General features: G+C 49.8%; 2 protein-coding genes across 2 annotated transcripts in view; one reads left to right on the forward strand and one right to left on the reverse strand.

Annotated features, from left to right (window-relative positions):
• The window catches only part of CST8 (cystatin 8), a 14,445-nt gene extending 7,449 nt beyond the window's left edge, over positions 1 to 6,996 (forward strand). The window contains exons 2-3 of the mRNA XM_027118332.1: positions 5,060 to 5,173; positions 6,913 to 6,996. Of these exons, the coding sequence (XP_026974133.1) occupies positions 5,060 to 5,173; positions 6,913 to 6,996 (198 nt within the window). The remainder of the gene's footprint in view (positions 1 to 5,059; positions 5,174 to 6,912) is intronic.
• A 3,560-nt stretch (positions 6,997 to 10,556) lies between these two features.
• Positions 10,557 to 13,151, reverse strand: LOC113626576 (cystatin-9-like). Its single transcript, XM_027118333.1, has 3 exons — positions 12,879 to 13,151; positions 11,557 to 11,683; positions 10,557 to 10,801 (listed from the first exon to the last, which is right to left on the reverse strand). Exons 1-3 carry the CDS (start codon positions 13,118 to 13,120, stop codon positions 10,709 to 10,711), a joined length of 462 nt encoding a protein of 153 aa, XP_026974134.1. The 5' UTR covers positions 13,121 to 13,151; the 3' UTR covers positions 10,557 to 10,708.
• Positions 13,152 to 21,625: the final 8,474 nt, after the last annotated feature.

The following is a 21,625-nucleotide window of genomic DNA, read 5'->3' on the forward strand; positions in this document are numbered from 1 at the left end:
GTGTTGTTGGATTCTGTTTGCTAGTATTTTGTTGAGGATTTTTGCATCTATATTCATCAGTGATATTGGTCTGTAATTTTCTTTTTTTTGTAGTATCTTTGTCTGGTTTTGGTATCAGGGTGATGGTGGCCTCATAGAATGAGTTTGGAAGTGTTCCTTCTTGTGCAATTTTTTAGAAGAGTTTGAGAAGGATGGGTGTTAGCTCTTCTCTAAATGTTTGATAGAATTCACTTGTGAAGCCACTTGGTCCTGGGCTTTTGTTTGTTGGAAGATTTTTAATCAAAGTTTCAATTTCATTACTTGTGATTTGTCTGTTCATATTTTCTATTTCTTGCTGGTTCAGTCTTGGAAGGTTATACCTTTCTAGGAATTTGTCCATTTCTTCCAGGTTGTCCATTTTATTGGCATAGAGTTGCTTGTAGTAGTCTCTTAGGATCCTTTGTATTTCTGCAGTGTCCGTTGTAACTTCTCCTTTTTCATTTCTAATTTTATTGATTTGAGTCTTCTCCCTCTTTTTCTTGATGAGTCTGGCTAATGGTTTATCAATTTTGTTTATCTTCTCAAAGAACCAGCTTTTAGTTTTATTGATATTTGTTATTATTTTCTTTGTTTCTATTTCATTTATTTCTGCTCTGATCTTTATGATTTCTTTCCTTCTGCTAACTTCGGGTTTTGTTTGTTCTTCTTTCTCTAGTTTCTTTAGGTGTAAGGTTAGATTGTTTATTTGAGACTTTTCTTGTTTCTTGAGGTAAGTTTGTATAGCTATAAACTTCCCTCTTAGAACTGCTTTTGCTGCATCCCATAGGTTTTGGATCATCGTGTTTTCATTGTCATATGTCTCTAGGTATGTTTTGATTTCCTCTTTGATTTCTTCAGTGATCTCTTGGTTATTTAGTAACGTCTTGTTTAGCCTCCATGTGTTTTGTTTTTTCCTTTGATTTCTAATCTCATAGCATTTTGGTCAGAAAAGATGCTTGATATTATTTCAGTTTTTTAAAATTTACTGAGGCTTGATTTGTGACCCAAGATGTGACCTTTCCTGGAGAATGCTTTGTGCGCACTTGAGAAGAAAGTGTAATCTGTTTTTTATTGGATGGAATGTCCTATAAATATCAATCAAATCTACCTGGTCTATTGTGTCATTTAAAGCTTGTGTTTCCTTAGTAATTTTCTGTTTGGATGATCTGTCCATTGGTGTAAATGAGGTGCTAAAGTCCCCCACTGTTACTGTATTACTGTCGCTTTCCCTTTTTATAGCTGTTAGCAGTTGCCTTATGTATTGAGGTGCTCCTATGTTGGGTGCATATATATGTATAATTGTTTTATCTTCTTCTTGGATTGATCCCTTGATCATGAGGTAGTATCTTTCCTTGTCTCCTTTAACATTCTTTATTTTAAAGTCTATTTTACCTGATATGAGTATTGCTACTCCAGCTTTCTTTTGATTTCCATTTGCAAGGAATATCTTTTTCTATCCCCTCACTTTCAGTCTGTATGTGTCCCTAGGTCTGAAGTGGGTCTCTTGTAGACAGCAAATATATGGGTATTGTTTTTGTATCCATTCAGCAAGCCTGTGTCTTTTGGTTGGAGCATTTAATCCATTCACATTTAAGGTAATTATCGATATGTATGTTCCTATTACTATTTTCTTAATTGTTTTGGGTTTGTTTTTGTAGGTCATTTTCTTCTCTTGTTTTTCCCACTTAGAGAAGTTCCTTTAGCATTTCTTGTAGAGCTGGTTTGGTGGTGCTGAATTCTCTTATCTTTTGCTTGTCTGTAAAGCTTTTGATTTCTCCATCGAATCTGAATGAGATCCTTGCCAGGTAGAGTAATCTTGGTTGTAGGTTCTTCCCTTTCATCACTTTAAGTATATCATGCCACCCTCTTCTGGCTTGTAGAATTTCTGCTGAGAAATCAGCTGTTAAGCTTATGGGAATTCCCTTGTATGTTATTTGTCATTTTTCCCTTGCTGCTTTCAATAATTTTTCTTTAATTTTTGCCAGTTTGATTACTATGTATCTCAGTGTGTTTCTCCTTGGGTTTATCCTGTACAGGACTCTCTGCACTTCCTGGACTTGGGTAGCTATTTCCTTTCCCATGTTAGGGAAGTTTTCAACTATAATCTCTTCAAATATTTTCTCAGGTCCTTTCTCTCTCTCTTCTCCTTCTGGGACCCCTATAATGTGAATGTTGTTGTGTTTAATATTGTCCCAGAGGTCTCTTAGGCTGTCTTCATTTCTTTTCATTCTTTTTTCTTTATTCTGTTCTGCAGCAGTGAATTCCACCATTCTGTCTTCCAGGTCACTTATTCATTCTTCTGCCTCTGTTATTCTGCTATTGATTCCTTCTAGTGTATTTTTCATTTCAGTTATTGTATTGTTCATCTCCATTTGTTTGTTCTTCAATTCTTCTAGGTCTTTGTTAAGCATTTCTTGCATCTTCTCAATCTTTGCCTCCATTATTTTTCTGAGGTCCTGGATCATCTTCACTATCATTATTCTGAATTCTTTTTCTGGAAGGTTGCCTATCTCCACTTCATTTAGTTGTTTTTCTGGGATTTTATCTTGTTCCTTCATCTGGTACATAGCTCTCTGCCTTTTCATCTTGTCTATCTTTCTGTGAATGTGGTTTTTGTTCCACAGGCTGCACGACTGTAGTTCTTGCTTCTGCTGTCTTCCCTCTGGTGGATGAGGCTATCTAAGAGGGTTGTGCAAGTTTCCTGATGGGAGGGAGTGGTCAGGAATGTACACTTTATTTCTTAGTTGACTGTCAGCTCAAATGCAGGTAAGGTTGCAAAAGAATCAGGTAGAAACAGGTTCCAAAAGAGGCTAGAACAGAAGTGTTTAAAACTCCTTGGCATTCCAGCTACAAACTGCTGGAAAACATATTGAAGAAAGGGGGTAAGGAAGAGTGCACCACCCCCCCAACAAAAATAACTCCTAATGAAAACGAACAGAAGAATGCTGGGTGAAAATTCGGATAAAAATAACATATACCCATGTGCTATAGAAAGAAAACTGCTCTATTCCATTGGATGATTTAAGTTAAAAGTGCAAAGATCTTTATCAGCAGTGGCCACTAACAGCCTGAAGTCAAATCTGGCCCACTTCTCATATTTGTACATCCCGTGAGCTACAAATGATTATAAGAAATAAAAGAAGGAGACTATTTTGTGACATATGAAAATTACTTTACATTGAAACTTCAGTGTCCATAAACACAGTTTTGTTAAGACACAGCCACACATACTTTTTGAGGGTGCTCTGGGCTGTATTTGTGCTGCAAAGCCTGGAATATTTCCTCTCTGGCCCTTGAAGAAAAAGCATGTGGCCGCCTGCTCCAGTTCATAGCTGGCTGGGGTTCTGCTGCCGATTTCACACACGGCGAAGACTGGTAGGAAAGACCGCCAATGGCAGCCTGGAGCCATGTTTACTTTGTGCTAGATCCAGTGGCTTTCTGTATGCGCACTCAGGTTTTCAAGTTCACATAGGAGGAAACAGGCCCAGAGAGGTTTAGTAACTTGCCCAGGGTCACACAGCTACTAAGTAGAAGAGCCAAGATTTAAACCCAGGCTGCCTGCTCTTAATCCGCCCATGCTACTGCCTCTGAGTGATGCTGGATGGGATGAAGGTGATGGGACATTGCAGCCAGCCAGGAGGGGATGGTGTCACAGGAGGCTAGGAGAGTCAGAGAGGCCTGGCCATGAAAGGAGGGAGGGGCTGCCTCTGAAGCTGGATCCCCATCTGCCTCCCTTTCCTGGGCAATTGGGGGTCAAGACGGGGCTGGTGGTCGGTCAGTGGTTGTTGAGTGTGATTTGGGAAAATCTGTTTTCTTGATAATTTTCACTTGGAAATATAACTCAAAGCTAAAGCACTCCTTCTCAACTGAGCATGGATTTTGCTCCACAGGGCATTTTGGGCAATGCCCAGAGATGTTTCTGGTCATCACAACTGAAGGGGCTGCTACTGAGGTTGGGGGGGTGGAGGCCAGGGATGTGGGTCACCACCCTCCGGGCACAGCATGGCTCCCCATGGCCAAGAAGGACCCAGCTCCAAATGCCAACAGCGCTGAGGCAGAGAAACTTAATATCCAGTCATGAAAAATGTGCTAGGGGTACATTTGGAAGTAGTTGAAGTAAAAAGTGAAAGTGACCACTGATTTCTTGCATCCCCCATGGACTCGTCAATCCTGGGGGCACCCCACAAGTGTCCTTTCAGACACTTAGATGCATAACTGAAAAATTTTAAGTATACTTTATATTCATGAAACTGTACTTAGAATTCTGCCTACACCCATTTTGTTTAATGCCCAGGTGACTTTTCTAGAACTTCCAAAATGTTTACTGTATTTTCCAAATTATCTCTTATTCTTCTGGGCTCAGTTATGGTGTTTAACTAACTTGGTCATTCTCATTCACATGTTGTCTCCCTGACGTCTTGTAAACTTTGTTTTCCTGTTCGTTCTTTAATCATGAGAGTGGACATTTGCCATTGTTCATCTGCATTTCCCTGTGAGACCCTTCTTGAGTACAGCGCTGACTGGAGCTCTGCATGGGGAGGGGAGGGGAGGGGAGATGCCCAGAAAGTCAGGGATTTGGGAGGGTATATGACGTGGAATAATGCAAGGATGACTAAAAATACCAAAACTTTAAAGGGAATCGATACACTCTCAGTGGATTTCGATGAAAATGCTGTTTATTTCTAGAGCTCCGATGAGAAAACCATTAGATTTCCCAGGAAAAATGGTCTTTAGGGAATAGTTTTCTTGCTTTATTTTGGTGACAGTTGTCATTACTTTAAAATTAAATACCATAATGAGAGTGACTGAGAAACAGAGAGAGAGAGAGAGAGAGAGAGAGAGAGAGAGCAAGGTAAGAACCACCTCCACGTTACCCCAAAACTCTGGCCAAAAAAAAAAAAAAAAAAAAAAACTGTAGGAGGGAAGGAGGTGAGAAGACATCTTTTGCCCTAAGCAGTCAGTGACATGTTTGTTTATCAGAAATGACAATTGATACCACATATTCTTTTATGATCTCTAACTTTAAATTACTCATGGACAGGTCACAGATAGTTTGGATTACCTTCTTGAAGTCAAAATTGCCCGGACAATGTGCAAGAAAGCTTCAGGGGGAAATGAACACTGCTTAGTACAACGGGATCCCAAAATGCAGAAGGTAGGTGCTGAGATAGAGTTCAACAGCCTTGGATCGTCTTGCTCAAAATCGCCTGTTACCCTCCAAGGATTCCTCCCAGTCTCTGCCCTTGCATGGATCATGGAACTCCTAGAGATTCCCCATTTCTGACCTCCTATAGATTCGAGCTTATCTGTTTTCTTTATTTATTGAGACTTAGAAAGGAAGAAAGGGTAACTACCTGAGCTCCGTGGAAAATAAATTTTAAAACCTGATACTGTTTTAAATAGTAAAAGGCCCTATTCGCTTAAGGTAGAAAATTTAGAAATTTTCCAAAGTATTAAGTAGCTTAAAATCAACTACAGAAGAAAAAAACAATCAACTAAAAATACCTTTACGGAAAGTTTACTGCTGTCAACTTAGTTTTATACATCCTAGTTTCTTCTATATTTTACATTTGTATTTTTGTGTAGTGGGGATCACACTGTACACTGTTCCACAATTTAGACTTTTATTTAATAATAAAATCTAAGGATTTCCAAAACCGTAAAATTATTTGAGGGCATTATGCAATGAAACTATTTGACTTCGTTTAATGGTGTTTCCACATATTATTTAGTCACCCCCTGAGAATTTATTATTTAAGTTTTTCTAATTTTTAGCTATTATGAACAGTGCCATAATGAATATTCTTCTTTATTTCTGTTTGTGTGTATATCTGATTGTTGTTGCCTTGTGGGCAGAGTTCCAAGAAGTTGAATTCCTTGTCCAATATTTTTTCACCTCTTAAAGATTTTTAATCCGTTAATACAGTGCTAAAGTATCCTCTATGGTTGATTTTAATAATTGGGTTTTCAATCCCTTTATTTTGCGATTGTTTCCTGTTACCCTGGCGATCACAAGTTAAGCAATTAGTTAACCCTCTGGTAAGCGTACTGCCTGCCCTCCCTGCCCTCCCTGCCCTCCCTGCAATTGCCAGGAACCAGCTCCACCCATCCTGATGCCCGCCCAGCCTGGACACCCCGCTGACCTGGCCTCAGTTCCTCCGTGGTCTGTCTGGGTTACTGGTCACTTGGTCCTATTTCCCCCTCAACTTGACCCCTCAGTCTGTGTATCTTATGCAACTTCACTTCTACTGGGTGTTGCCATAAAGAGCTATTTGTTCTTTATATTTTTCTTCTAACTGAATAAAGATTTTAGGTGAGAGGAGGGACACAGTGATCTCATCCACACCAGGAGCCTGGAGCCCCGCTCCCTCTGCAGGCCCTGTGTCTCCTCCCAGCTCCCCAGCTGCAAGCTTTCCCTGGTGGAATCTGGCCAGACTCTGACACCGCTTTCCAAGGCATGCAGGACCCTGGCTATTCTTGTGGTGCTGTATACCCTGGGAAGGACACACTGGGCCCTCCACGCCGCGTGGGGTCTCCATGGGCCGCAGGAAGTTGGCGTGTCTGGAGAAGGGCCAGAGCTGGACACTAGGGTTTCTTGAGGATAATTGGTCCTGGGCTCCAACTCTTGCCCACCTGGAACAAATGGAGCCACAACCGTGATGGCTTCAGCTCTCAGGGAGGTGAACCGATGGAGGTCCATCCCAGTCATGAGGCTGGCTGCTCTGCCATTGGGCCAACAGCTTGGGGATCTGTAGAGGCGTGGCTGGCTCAGGCGGCCTTTTGTCCCTCTTGAAGCCAAATCCTGGCACCTGGAAATAGGAACTTCTGGGGCTTTTTGACTTTTGCTTTTTGCAATTGTTCTTACAAGCTGGTTATTGTTTTTGTCTCTTTTAGATGTTTCATTGCACCTTTATTGTGGCATCCAAACCCTGGAACTTTGAACTCAATATGCTGAAGAAAGAATGTCAGCCTGTCTAATGGTCTTCTAGCGCATTCTGCCGCTCTCATGAGCATTTAAAGACGCAAAGACACTCGCAAAACATTTAAATAACACATCTGACCTATTGACTTCATTTTGTAGCCTTCTTGCTTTTTTGTGCATTCTTCAGGCGTGGAGGCTGAGAATGTGGTTCCGGGTTGTGCAGCGTCTTCTGCTCGGTCAACTCATTTACCAGCAGGGGCAGTCTGCTCCCAATGAATGGAAGAGAACACGAACCTGTTTCCGTATTTCACCAAACTCTGGACACAAGTTACTTTTCGCTGACAGCTCTTTGTGTGGAACTAATAGGAAGACCCACCCCTCCACTGCTTCAGGCTGGTGGGTAGTTTCCGCAAGGCTCTGAAGATGCGTTGAGAATGTCCATCCATGGATTTCCACAGAAATCTCCCTGCCCAGGGCTCTGGAAAACACAGCAAAATGGTCTTAGAAACAGTTTTAACCCCCCGATCCAACCCGGGAGCTAGCTGTATCATTTGGAGATTAGTGTTTTACTTTTGGTTTTGAATTGAGGCAGAAAAATGCAAGAGTGATGGTCCATGGAGAGGAGGCTGCGTTTGTGCACGTGTGTGTGTGTGTGTGTGTGTGTTCATGCGTGTGTGCGCTCGCACAGGGTGAGAGGTATAATCTTATGCTGCCTGACTGATCACCCCGCCCTTGGTGCTTAAGCAGCGTATTTATGTCTCCGTGGTGTCTGTGCACCAAGGGTCTGGGGTAGCTTGGCTGCTGTCAGCTAGCCCGAGGTCACACTCAGGCTCTGACGGCACTGCCCTCGTCTGAAGGTGAGTTTGGCCCCGGAGAACCCACTCTCCAGGCGGCTTGCCCTCCCGGCTGCTGGCTGGCGTTGGCTGTCGGCAGGTGGTCTCTGCTATCCTCAGTGCGGGCCTCTCCATGTGGCCTCTCTGCGCTGGGTAAGGGAGATCAGTTCCTCTGGACAGAGTGTCCAAGAGACGGGGAGGGAAGCCACAGCGCCCTCGGTGACCCAGCTTCAGATGTGACACACCATCAACTCTTTGTGTTGTTGGTCACCTAGATCAGCTCTGGTTCAGTGTGGGAGGGGAGGCTTAAAGGTGTGATGACCAGGAGATACGGTTCAGCAGAGGCCATGGAAGAGGCAGGCTCTCGCTGTGTGTGTGTCTGTGTGTGTGTGTGTGTGTCTGTGTGTGTGTGTATGTGTAGGGCTGGGCTGAGATGGTGAAGCGGGTCAACATGACAAGAAGGAAGCACGTTCCAAAACGTAGGTGTGGAAACTACAGCACTGGTGTGCAGGTGAGGGTCAGCCAGCCAGGTAAGCGTCAACAGCCACACAGGAGCAGGTCGAAGCCCACCTGGCTGACAGGTGAACCCTCCCTGGGACTCCTCCTCTGGCAGGACTCGCCTGCGGTGAGCATCTGTGAGGGGTGGGCTGGACAGCAGGGTGCCTGACGCTCCTGAGAGGAGCCCTCCGCCAATGCAGGACTTGGGGGAGACATACCTCAGTTCTTTTTTATAAATTACAGTGTAATTGACCTACAACACTGTGAGTTCCAACTGCACAATGATATTCCTCTATTGTACGAAGTGAGCCCCAAGATGAGTCTAGTTACTATCTGTCACCCTATTGATACAAAGTCATTACAATATTATCGACTGCCCCCATGCTGGACCTTCCATCCTGTATCTCATTTATAACTAGACTTTTGTACCTCTTAATCTCCCTCGCCCTTTTCATTCACCCCTCTCCCCCCAGCATAGATCATCAAGAATTTGGGGGGAAAAAAAAGAGCAAGTCACAAATGCACCTTCCAGCAGGCCATGTTGCTTCCCGGGCTGACCACCGCCACGAGGAAACTAGGGTCCAAATCCCACGGCTGTTCTAGCTCCCTGGGAGTCTGGGGACCAGGGCTGGGGGAGGTGCAGACGGGGGGAGCGGGCTGAGGAGTACACAGGGAAGGGACGGCCAGCTGCTGGGTGTGACCCTGCGTCCATAACCAGACAGCCCCGCCCCTTCCTGTCCACCGGAGAGGCCCGGGCAACTGCAAAGTCCTCCCAAAGTCTCCACCTGCTTATTCCTTGGTGTTGAGTCCTTATTTATTGAGCCCCAGGGCTGTGCCTGGACCCTGACACGTGGGAAAGCTGAGGAAAGTGTCCGAATGTGCCCCTGGCAGATGGGAAAGTGGGCACAGAGCAGAACACAGGGTCTGGAGGCAAGACATTTGGTCACTGATGCTGCATTTCCTTTCATGGCCCTCTCGATGCCCAGCTGCAAGCCTTGGTGACCCAGAGCCTATGGCCGACAGGTCAGCAGCTGGGAAGGCAGAGTCCCCACTAGTTTCTTGTTTCAGGAGAGGGGGTGCCTGCCTTAGCTGTGGGCTGCGCTTGGAGCCCAGCAATCCTGCCTCTGCCTCCAGCGAGGTGTTGCCCAGGGATGGACAACAGGGCCAGAAACCCACTTCCCTGATTCTTCAGTGCACAGATTCCAGTGGGAGGAAGGGGCCCAGCACACACCATTCCAGGCAGAGGTGCTCAGGGTCAGGGAGGAGGCTCCTCCCACCAGGACAGGTCCCTCAGTCCACACCTGCGCTCACCAAGCTAAGCAGCGCAGGTGTCCTACCTTCTGGACTAGTGAGGGATAGTGGGGTCGGGACAAACCCAGGCCCTGCAGCTCCCCTCCAGGGGCAGATGCACTGGCAAAGCCCCACGCGTGTGGGCTGACAGGCAGCGCACCATCCCTGGCAGAAGCCGGGTTTGACGCCCCTCCCAGGGTCCCTCCACAGCCCCAGGAAAGGGGTGAGCTCATGAAGGGCCGGGCAGCTTCCCCACGTTGGGGTGACCTCAGAGGAGACCCTTTCCCAGGAGTTGCTTAAGGAGAATTGTGGCGTCGATTCCTCGGAAACATGACGGGAAGCACAGTGCGTAAAGGATCCTTTAAGCTTCCTTTGGCGGAAACAGCCGGGAGTCAGGAAAGACCTCAGAGGGAGAAGGAGGAGGGGTGGGGGAGGGTCTTGGAGAGCAACTTGCCTGGTCCAGGTCCAGGTGGCAGGGGGACAAGAGCACAGCGGTGCCTATGCTGAGCAATGCCCACCAACAGCACGGATGCCCGTGTCTGGGCTCCCCTTGGCTCTGCCGGAGTCAGGGCCTGGGAAGCCAGCCAGGTGTGTGTGGAGGACGCATCCTGAAGAAGTCCTCACACCACACAAAGTGTCCCCTCTCCAGGAGACCCTGCGACACACACTTGAGAGCACGTTTTGATTCAGGAGGTGATCGCGGGCAGCACAAGAAGAGGAGGCAAGGAGGGAGAAGGTCCACGTGGCTGCTACCAAGAGTCCCAGGGCAGCCATGGGCTTCTGCACAGCCACCTCTGAATGGCCGCCCTGGGGCAGGGATGCTGAGCCTGGAGACACTGCTCAGACGCACCTGTGCTCCTACCTTGTGGCACCTGCGGCTGGCTCAGGTGTCCACGGAGGAGAGACCCAGCCCCTGGGCTCAGCCGGCTGCCCTGCTGGCAGGACAGCCTCAGCTGCCCAGCACCCAACCCCTGGAATCAGGTGGCACAAAGCTGCTTGCAGTGCTGACGTTTAATGACCAATTCTACAGGAGGAAAGGACAGGGAGGAATGTCCACATTGCCCGGATGTGACACCCAGACACCTGCTCATACAGAGGACAGAACCAGAGCTGCTCAGCCACTGAAGGGCCACGGCAGGGTGTGGTCTCATTCAGCGGAGCCCTCCGAGCAGGTGTTGTTCAGGAGTTGAAACTTCGTTCTCCAGGGTTCAGTGTCGATTGTAAAGAAGCAGGTGATGGTCTACAGGACAAAGCACAGGGACAGAGAGTGGCGGGAGGGGCCTTGGGAAGCGTGTGGCTCGAGCTGTAAAGCCAGCATCCCCCCGACCTTGCCTTCCTGGGGTGGGCAGCTGGGGGCGCAGGCTCTGGCCCTCAGTCCTGGATGTTCCCGACCTGGGACTCTCTCCTAACCCCAGAAGCACCTGGGTCATTCTCCCCTCTCCAGCTCTGTGGTCTCCAGGGACCCGTCCCCCAGGATGTCCCAGTGTGACCCATGACCCCAGCGTCCCAGCAGGGCCTCTGATCCAACTTGGGTTTGTCCCAGGGCGGGGTTCACCCACCTTATCACCAGGGCAGGGCCTGGGAGGGAGGGCAGTGGGGCTCCTCAGCTTCTACCCCTCGGGCTCTGGGTCAGTGGCAGGGGGACCCGAGAGGGGCTACTCAGCCCAGGTGATGCTGTTGCCGCCCCCCTCCGCACTTCTCCTGAAGGCAGGGAAGGGAGGTGGGTGAACACCAGGGAGGGCACATTCCCGTCTCTGGCCCAGGTGACCCGGACCCAAGTGATCAGGAGCAACCTGACCCCAGTGTGACCTGGGGTGCAGCAGCTAGACAGGCCAGGGGCGTACAAGCGACCGGGGCTGGGCTGCCTGGCTGGGCTCCGTCCTGCAAATGCCCCTCCGTGTCCCTTGGAACGACATTGTCATCACTCCCCACACCCCCTGCCCCGAGGCAGCGTCCACAGCCTTGTAACCTGAGGGCTGCTGTCGCCTGTCTTACATTGTTCACGTCTGGACTTGCTTGAAACGGACAGTTGTCAATGTCTTCGTCAAATTTCCCACACCTGGTTCGGCCGAGCTGCAGCTCCGTGGAGAACACGATGCCATTTGCCTGCGTTTGTACAGACCTTGAAGTGGACCCATTCCCTGCACCACCACCCCCCCAACACACATTCACACACACACACACACACACACGAGAATACAAGCACACAGGCGCACTCACAGGATTGGGACGATGGCTCTATGAAACACCACCCCTCTCACAAAGTGCACTCTGAAGGTTTCTGTCCTCTTCTCCACTCCCTGGTCCTTCAGCCTTACAGTGTCTTCTGGCTCCATCCGGCCTTTATTTCCAACACCCAGAGTCAGTCTTGGACTCCAGGCCAAAGACCATAGACAGAGGCCCAGCTGGAGGGTGCAGGGCAGCAGGACCAGCCAGGACCAGCTCCAGTGTCCACGGAGTTAAGCCCAGCAGCGTGGAGGGCCCTCTGCCTTCCTTCTATCACTCAACCCAGAGGTGCAGAGGGAGTGACGCCCCAGCGCCCCACCACACACAAGCATTCAGACAAAGCACACACACACAACCACACACGCGCACACAACCACACACGCGCACACAGCCACACACAGGACCAGAAGTGCCCCTCCTCCGGAGTGTTCTCGGTGTTCGTGTCTGCAGCCCACGTGAAAATCACACCCCTGGTTGCATTCTGCAGAGACTGCATTGCTAGGGGAACATTTTAGGGTTAAGAATGCCATCTGGGAAGAGTGTAAATCACACTCGGTCCACGTAGGTGGGGACCCAGAGGGAGCCCAGAACACGTGGAGTCAGAGGAGAGGCTGTGAGCTCCCAGAGGCTCCTCAGGACCAGCGGGGCCTGTGACTCCCGAGCCGCTCTCCCCCTCCCTCTGTGGGCGTCTCTGTGTATCTCTCTCTCTCTGTTTTTCCTAAACTAACCTATTTTAATGTTATTTCCATGAAATCTTGTCTAAATCTCTCTAATCCAGTATATTCTGTCTGGCTCTTTATTTTTACTAAATGGTTTCATCCCCTCTTACTCCATATTTGGTCATTCTTCATTAAACAAGGTCAGAAATGATGAAAACTGAAAACACACCTTACATGTGAGTAGACTGACAGTTTAAAAAATTCCCAAGTTATGTTTTTTATAAAAGCTGAAACTAACCAAATAGAGTTTATCCCTCTATATTATGGGTTTCAAATGGTGATAGAGATCCCTTGATGACAACCCCCTCCTGACCCTCATTAGCAGCAGGTGTGGGCCCGTGCAGGAGGGGGGAGGATGTGGTACCTACCGGCTCCTTCCACGACCTCAGGATTCGCACCACCTTGTAGGCATTGCTGTCCTGGCTCCTCTGGTTGAACACATGTACGGCGTACTCCACGGTGGCAGGGAAGTAAAGCTCCAAGGTTGCCTGGTCTTCACCATTCCCTTCCCCTTGGGGCTGCCAGCCATGAGTCACCACGAGCTGGGGACCTAAGAGAAGCAGGAGCAGGGCCCAGGGCTGAGCCCACCTGCACGTCCACTGCTGACACAGCATGGCTGTGGGTGCCCGGACACCCAGGCTTTGCCCTTCCCTGCGCCGGCTCCCACCCAGCCTCCCTGGGCATTGGGCCAGTTCATCTGCTCCGGGACATACTCCTGGCCCTGGTCCTCCCCTCTGGCATCACACCCTGTCCCTTCCCTCTTGTGACCCTGCCTCCTCCATCCAAAGCTGATAAAATTGCCTCCTGTTGAGGAAAGAGAAGCGAGACCCAGGCAGGGTGGGTGGAGAAGGACCAGCCGTGGAGGAGGGACCCCTGCAGCTGAAGCCCAGACATACACCCCCCTCGGCACCTCAGTGGGAGGGGAGGCTGAGTTGTGCGTCCCAGTTTCGGACGCTGAATCAAGGACACAATTGCAAAGGGTTGAATTGGAAGGGGGTCTCTGGACGCAGCAGTAGGTGCGGGTCAGCGAGAAGAGGAGGGACAGAGCCAAAGAGGATGAGTGGCCCAGAGCCAGCTTGTGGGTGACAGAAGGCGGCCTGCCCAGAAGGGAGGTGTACTCACGCTAAGAAAGCAGCAGAGGGCCGAGGTCTGGACGAGTGCAGGTGTGTCCTTGTCCCCTGTGGCCCCCAGCCCCCTCGAGTTCTGGAACACAGGCGCCCAAGCCCCTGGGCGGGTGCCGGGGGAGAAGACTTGCAGGTCCTAGAAGCAGGAGCTTCCCGCCAAATCCCTGCATCTCCCATGACACAATCACTCCGCCCCGGGATCTCAGCCTGGGGCCTGGCTAGCTGATGGACACACCCTCCCTCCAGAGGTGTGACCGGAGGGTGGCCACTGACACACCCTGGGCCCGGGTGCCCCCTTGTCGGGGGCTGTCACCGGACGAGGCAGAGTGAGTGAGGGGGACGCAGAGAGAGGGGAGGAAGCCAAGGCGCTCAGGAGGCTGAGCTGAGCCCGCAGGAGATGCCAGTGTCTCGGCGCCTCGCGGCCACAGCTCAGAGGGCACACGACTCCTGTGTGCTGGGTTTGCGTCCGAGGAAGAGACCGTCACAGCCTCCAGCTGGGGCACAAACCAGCTCTGGGACGATGACACAGCACACTCTTTCCAGACAAGACTTTGCCTCTGTGCCCCCAAAACAGGCCTTTATCCTCTGTCCGCAGCTACTGGAGCACTTCCGAGGGGCCCAGCATCCCCTGGAGGCCTGTGGATGCCCCCTATCCTGGGCCTTGCCCTCCTCCAGGATCCTGACCCCGCAGGTCTGTTCAGGCCCAGAGAATGTGCCTCTTAGTCGGTTCCCAGGGGACGGTGCTGTCCCTGCCTCTGGTCCACACGTTGAGTAGGACAGTTCAGGGTCCCCGGGAGGGGCCACAGCAGAGTCACAATGGGAAGTCACTCACTTGTGTGGGCTGGGGGCTTGAGAATGGTTTCTGATGGCCACACTGGATCAGAGAAGGAGTAAGGATACCACGCCTGGGGACAGAGAAAAAGGTGGGTTTCTAGAAGCCCGGCATCAGTGAGTAGATGGTGCCTATGGGGGGAGAGAAGGGGCTTTGACCCTGACTTTCTGTCCCCATCCCACCCCCGCCCGACTTGCTTAGAGCTGCTGTCTTCCTGGGAGCAGGGGCTCTGAACCCTGCCCAGGCCTCCCCTCCTCGGGGTGCCCAGGTGCCCGAGACCAGCTCACATCTCATCCTCCCCCCACTCCTCCCTGAGATCTTGGCCTGGCCCTCGGCAGTGAAAGCTCAGAGCCCTAACCACTGGACTGCCTGAGAATTCCCTGTGATTTTTTTTTTTTTTTCCAAGCAGGTTCCATGGTCACTGTTCCCTGGTGTCCAAGCACAGGACTCAGTCCTGGCTGGAAGATGTCGTTTTGCCATTTGGTGTTTACAACAAAGAAGCAAGGCAATATGATCAGGTGTGAGAAGCAACCAGACGTGCAGGAAAACCCGAGAGAGGTTGTGTCTCTGGACCACCATTCAACCTCGAAGCAGAAGGATGTTGCATTAATGTGGATGGACCAGGAGGAAATTTTAGTGACGGAAGCCAGACAGAGGACAAAACACTGCTTGATTCCACTTTCATGAGGACTCCAAAGTACTCAAAGCAGAAAGTGGAATGCTGGCTCCCAGGGCTGGAAGGAGGCAACTGGAGGGGATGTTGGTCAGAGGATATAAATCTTACTTACAAGACGGACAATTTCTGGATGTGTACTCTACGACATAGGGCCTGGAGCTGACACTGCCGTGGACTTGCACCTGGGCTGACAGGTCAGATGTTGAATAAGTGCTCTCAACACCGGAAAAGAAAAACATTAAACAAAAACGTGAAGGTGATCCGTGTATAGCCTGGACAGCGGGAGCTTTCTCACGTGGATCCCAACCTCCAAACTCTTAAGTGTACACATTGGATGTGTGCAGCTTTTGTCTGTCAGTCATATTTTCCATAAAGTGATGTAACCAAAAAAATCCACAACAGGTTGTCCATTTTCTCAGATGGCTGTAAGTTCACTAAAGCTGCAAAGGAAACGGAAGTGACGTGGCTTTTTTTGCCGGAGAGTGAATATCCAGGTGTAGGAGTGAGATGAGGTTTTCAGCAATTGTAGGAACGTCTCAGTGGATTTTCGGGGGGAACAGGCTGTGGAGACGTGAGTGAGTCCTGACACACACTTGGATGGATAGCAAGTATCTCGACAGAGGCCAGCAATGCCCACGGTGGCCACTCACACTTTGTCACCAGAGGAACCTGAAAAACACGGGTCTGTCCTGTGCATGTCCTGAGGGCAAGCAGACCTGTGCATTCAAAGCGGGTGTCCACACACACTCTCATACGAGGGACGGTGTGGAGCCCTGTGCACAGCATCTCTCCTCTCAGTGCAGCCCAGGAGAGGACGGCATGGCCACAGCCAGCCCGGGACACAGCACGTGGACACGACTGACCCTTACAAATGTGTACAGAGCCCCCGAGTCCTTGGTGGTCTGGTGGTCTCCCTTCCCAGACTGAGAGCTACGGACACATCCAGACAAGAGCCCAGGGAAAAAGGGTGAATGTGGGCCTTAGGCTGGGAGGCCCTGAGACGTGGGCACAGACAGAGCCGGGGCCCAGGAAACCCAGAAGATGTGCAATTCCTGCTGGGGGCCCTCTGCCTGGCCCTGCCTCTACCTGGGATTGGGCTACCTTTGCTCTCAAGACTCCTACTCATCCCTCAGGGCCCAGGCCAAGTGTCACCTCTTTTCCAAAGCTGTCCTGACTCCCATCGGAAGAACTCTGTCTCCTTGGACTGGATCATGGGCACCGGTTGACCTGTCTCCCAGGGGAGGCAGGGCTTCTGTCACGTCCACGTTCGTGCTGCTGGTACCAAGCACCCCCTGGGCGTCTCACAGGGAGTTCTCCAGAAGTACTCACTGAAATGGGCCTGATTCCGTGAAGCCCAGCTCTGCATCCCTTTCAAGGATCAGAGAGTATGGGCCATGGCCAGGACCAACAACCAGCCCTTCTCTGGGGAGCTGGGGTGAGCAGTCGGTCATCTCTACACGGGACACACGATGATCCTTCCAGACAAACGCCCCCAAACTCACAGCTCAAAGCCGTCCTTCCAGGGGGTCTGGTGCCCTGAACTCACTGCCCAGACTGACCGGCCCCTCCTGTCTGCGCCTCCTTGCCCAGGATCGCATGCTTGGCTTCCAGACCACCTCCTGCTTAACACTCCCCTCGGGACCCCACCCACATAGCCCAAGATTCCCCAGGCTCCCCAGGAGCTGGGAAACAAGGATGTGCCTAGGGTCCACGTGGTCAGAGGAAGAACTGGGCAGAGAGAACCCCAGGACCGAGCTGCGTGACCACCGTCTGCCAGAGAAATTGAGACAGGCTGGGACCTGGGACCCTTTGCTGCAGTTCTGCGATGCTTGCACCTGGACACACTTCTCCTCCAGCAACAAAATACAAAGAAATGGCATGGGACTAAAAATAACTGCATGCATGCAGTTAGGGCAAATTCTGGACAAAAGAGACCAAAAAACCCAACTGCCAATTTTGAAGAGCCTGGAGCACAAGCACGGTACTGCGCATGCCCCCTGCCCACCCCACCACCTAAGGGGAGGGCAGACCACCTAAGCCACACCTCCAGCCCAACCCCTGGACACACCCCTACCCTCACCCCATGTAAGGAACAAGCTCGCCCCACCTCCCCGAGCGAGCGCGCAGGAGAACCTGTTGTTTGTTCTCCCTCCTCCTTGCTGCAGCAGGGGCCCCAATAAAGTCTTGCCTGAATTTCTTGTCTGGACTCTGATCAATTTCTATTGATTGGGGAAGGCCAAGAACACTGACTGGTATTAGATTTACGGTGCCCAACATGGGGCACTTGTCCCCTTCTGGGGCGAGGATCTGGACACCTCCAGGACCAGTGAATTCAGCTTCCCCAGGGGTGACACGTGGCCACCTGAACCTCTTGTTTCAGCGTCACCACGTTTGGTAAGTCTGCCTTCCTGGCTCCTGGGGGCCTCAGTACCCTCATTTTCAGGCAATGCTTTCCGCCTCCCCTTTGTCCCTTTCCCTCTCCTGAAATCTCTCTGCTTCTCTCTCTGTCCTATCCTTCTGAAAGATAGGACGTCAGGCAGCTACAGCATCACTCCTCTCAGATTGTGAGACCTGCTCCCTCTGGCCGGCAGCGGCTCACCTTGACGGGTGACAGGTACAGGTGGGAGAGGCTCGCCTCACACCGTGCAGACCTTGGTCCAGCGGGCTCTTCCTGATGGGAGATTTATGAGCGTGGTAGATGTTCAAACTTCATATCGTGGAGTGGCTGGAAGTCCTATCACCCCAGTATTCTCACCTTTATTTTCCTGCTGTCTCTTTCTCTTTTTCAGTCTTTTTTGTCCCTCCTCCCTTTACCTCTCCCTTGGTCCTTATACCTTCACTCCCATCCCCTTTATCCTGAAAACTTCTTGTGTCTTTAGGTTTTTGTCACTGGTATCTCTGTTTTATGTAGTTTTGTTATCGACCAGGGCTCTTGGTCTCCTTAATCAATAGAAATTGATCGGAGGGCAGACAAGAAACTCAGGCAAGGCTTTGCTGGGGCCCCTGCTGCAGCAGTGGGGGTGGAGAGCAAACTACAGGTTGCCTTGCTTACCACTCCCCAAGGGGGCGAGGGTCAAGCTTGTTCCATAAATGAGCCTTGATTGGAGAGACTATATATCCCCTTTTTGCCAGAAAATTTAGGACCCTAACAGTATTTTGATATGAATCTTGTTTGGTTTCACTCCTTCATAAATCATCAACATATTGTAACAGAGTTCCCTTCTCAAGGCTCAGTTCCCTCAGTTCCCTTGCTAACGCACTTCCAAAAAGATAGGGGCTGTTCCGAAAACCCTGCGGAAGCAACGTCCATGTATATTGGGCAGCCTCCAGGGGGTCAGGGTCCCTCCCCTCAAAGGCAAAAAGGTAATGAGAGTCTGGATGTAGGGGAATACAGGAAAATGCATCCTTGAGGTCCAACACAGAGAAATACTGAGCGCGCCCTGGCACCTGGGCGAGGAGGGTCTACGGGTTTGTCACCAGTGAGTGAACAGGAATGATGGCCTCGTTCACTGCTCATAAGTCTTGCACAAACCGACGCTCCCCGCTCTGCTCCCCGTTAGGCTTCTGTACTAGGAGGATCAGATGCTGCAAGGGGATTGCAGTTTTAGGAATGAGTTCATGTTTTAGGAATTTGCTGAGCAGCAGTTCATGTTTTAGGAATTCATGTTTTAGTAATTTGCTGAGCAGCAGTTAGATTCCCCTCAGGGCCTTGGGCTTTAAAGGATATTACCTCTTCCAGGGGTATTTCCCCCCAGGCCTTAACCTTATTTTTACTGGGGGAACACATTTTGCCCTTCCTGGCACCGAGGTATCCCAAGCTGCAGGATCTACCTGTTCTCTGATTTCTTGGGGGATATTTTGATACCCAGCAGGTGGGTCATCTGGGGCTACTAACACATGCATTCTCTGTCTGGATTCTTTACCTCCTTGGACTTCACCCTGTCCTAAGAATACACCAGCTCCCAACTTATTGAGCAAATCTCTCTTGAGGAGAGCGACAGGGTATTCTGACATATACAAAAAGGAGTGAGCAATAGTAATGGAGCCGATTCCACAGGCGAGCGGAGATATAAATCGCCTTACCTTTGGCCGTCCATCAACTCCCGTCACAGTACAGTCACGGCTGCAGAGGGGGCCAGCTGCCCAAGTCAGCACAGAGCAGGCGGCTCCAGTGTCTACAAGAAGTTCGGTTCTCCTAACTGCCACGTGGAGGGTGAGCTGAAGTGTCGCTGGCGTAACGAGGATGGATCCGGTGGGATCTGGAGCTGGGCGGGCACTCAGGCCCCTTCAGCTGGTGTGCGGGAATCTCTCATCCGGGAGATTCACAAGGAACTGGGGCAGGTCGGGGCTGCCCCTTGGGCCTCCCACAGGAGGGCGCTCAGGACATTTCCCCTTCCAGTGCCCCCCTTTTCCGACAAAAGGCACACTGGCTCGGGCCCCTCGAGGTGGTGGGCGAATCAGAGCAGCCAAAAGCTCCCTTTTCTTCATCAGCCTCTTATCCTTATTGGATAAGGATTATCTTTATCCTCCGCTAAGTCTCCGTTGTTACCGACCTTGAAGGTCTCCTCTACCAAGGTTGACAACGGGGTTTGGGGCCCAGCCTCAAGCTTTTGTAATTTTCTCCTGATATCAGGAGTAGCCTGGGTGACAACATGCACGGCCAATAGCGTCCTCCCTTCTGTGGCCTCGGGTCTGTATTGGTGTATTTCCTGAATGCCTGTCACCCAGCTCAAGAAGACTGCCGGCTTTTCACCTTTTTCCTGTGTAACTTCTCAGACCTTATCATCATGTACAGGCTTCACCACACACCTTTTCATTCCTTCTGATAGACAAGTAATATAATGTCTCATCCTAGCCTGGCCTACACGATCTTCATAGGCCCAGTATGGGCCGTGTTCCTGGATTGCATCCCCACCCACCTGATACATTTGGTGATGTGGATGGGTGGACAGTAGGCCATCTGTGTGTCCCCTGGCCTTTCTCAGTATATGCTCCTTTTCATCTGGGGTGCAACAGTGGGCCAGAATGACCATGATGTCCTGCCAGGTGAGAGAGCATGTCAATCCCAGCCTGATAAATTCATCCCTAAACTTGTCAGGGTTCTCTGAGAACCTGCCAAACTTCTCCTTACAGATTGCTAAGTCTCCCATCGAGAAGGGGACGTGCACTCTAGTAATCCCTCCATTCCCATCAGCTACTTCCTGAAGCGGGTAAATGCCTTGTGGGGCAGAGGTGGAGGCTAACTTTGAACCTATTCCTAGGAAAACTATATTCTCATAAGAGAGAGAGAGAAACTAAATCTTGCATCAGCCTACTCTTAATAAAATCCATTTACCTAATTAAATTTAATCCAACCTTAGAAAACCCTGACCACATACAAAATTCTTTCACAATGTTCCTCTTCTGCAAACCTTCAGCAACTTTCTGTAGCCATACTTCGTCCCTTATTCTTTTCCCATTCAGAAATAGGCAGCTCTAGGACAAAATCACCCTTTTTCCTTTAACAAAATGTGTTTCCATTCCTCATACCTTCTTTTCTGAAAACACACATCCTACTTTCCTTAAGCAACTATGAACTGTCTTTTTCATTAGCATTCCATAAATTGGTAGAGAACATCTCAAGGTGGCAACTCACAGCTTAATTTCTCTCTCACAAGAAGACAAGAGTAGGCAAATTTAGACCTGTTTAGCAATCAATGTTCCAATATTTTATCTCATTTGAAATGACCTGGATATTCGATTAATTCCTATCATTTAATTTAATTTAGTTTCAAATTTACCAAAATTTGGAGAGACGGTTTTGTTTTAGATTGACATTTCCAAAACATAATTATTCCTAGACTTTACCAAAAAGCTCTTATCCCAGTTACATTACTTAAAATTTCAATCATATCAGGTTATTTTCCCTGTTGACAGATTTTGTAACAGGAAAGATATGCACTTACTGACTTCCAGTAACCCTAGATACAATGAAAGTATTGTACTTAATGCTGATGACTCTAAAGATGGGTCTGTATTAATTAAATCCACAAGCTTAAGCTAGACAAGTTAATTTCTAGAGAACCAGAGATCTCATAGCTTTCCCTGCTTGAATTTAAAATGGCCCCCTTTTTTTTCCCCTCAGTCTGGGGGACTACAGATGAATCAGGTAGTTCCTGAGAGTCCAGGTAGAACAGTTACATTGCAAAAGCAGAGAGAGATGCAAGCCCTTCCAGCTCAGGCAGAAAGAATAGTTACACTGCAAAGGAACAGGAGAGAGATGTAAGACCCCTGAGCCCAGGTAGAATAGTTACGTTGCAAGAACAGAGGAGGGAAAGTGCAAGCTCCTATCTTTTCTTTTTGTTCTTTAAAATCCCACTAAGTAACCCAAGGCTGGAGTCTCAGGCAATGTGGGCTGTTCGTATTTCAAGGCTTAAATGTTCCACTGCCCACAATGTTGGCAGAGACTTGCAGGAGCAGCTGGACAGACAGAACTGCATCACAAACA

The sequence above is a fragment of the Aethalodelphis obliquidens genome, unplaced genomic scaffold (assembly GCF_003676395.1).
Source record: "Aethalodelphis obliquidens isolate GAN/ISIS:26980383/991018 unplaced genomic scaffold, ASM367639v1 scaffold18, whole genome shotgun sequence".
Classification (NCBI taxonomy): Eukaryota; Metazoa; Chordata; class Mammalia; order Artiodactyla; family Delphinidae; genus Aethalodelphis; species Aethalodelphis obliquidens.

Coding starts and splice junctions, on each gene's coding strand:
- LOC113626576 (XM_027118333.1), bottom strand. CDS start 13,120: ATGCTGTGTCAGCAGTGGACGTGCAGGTGGGCTCAGCCCTGGGCCCTG. Junction 11,684..12,878: donor ATCCTGAGGTCGTGGAAGGA/GCCGGTAGGTAC, acceptor GTCCACTTCAAG/GTCTGTACAAACGCAGGCAA. Junction 10,802..11,556: donor CAAGTCCAGACGTGAACAAT/GTAAGACAGGCG, acceptor TTTGTCCTGTAG/ACCATCACCTGCTTCTTTAC.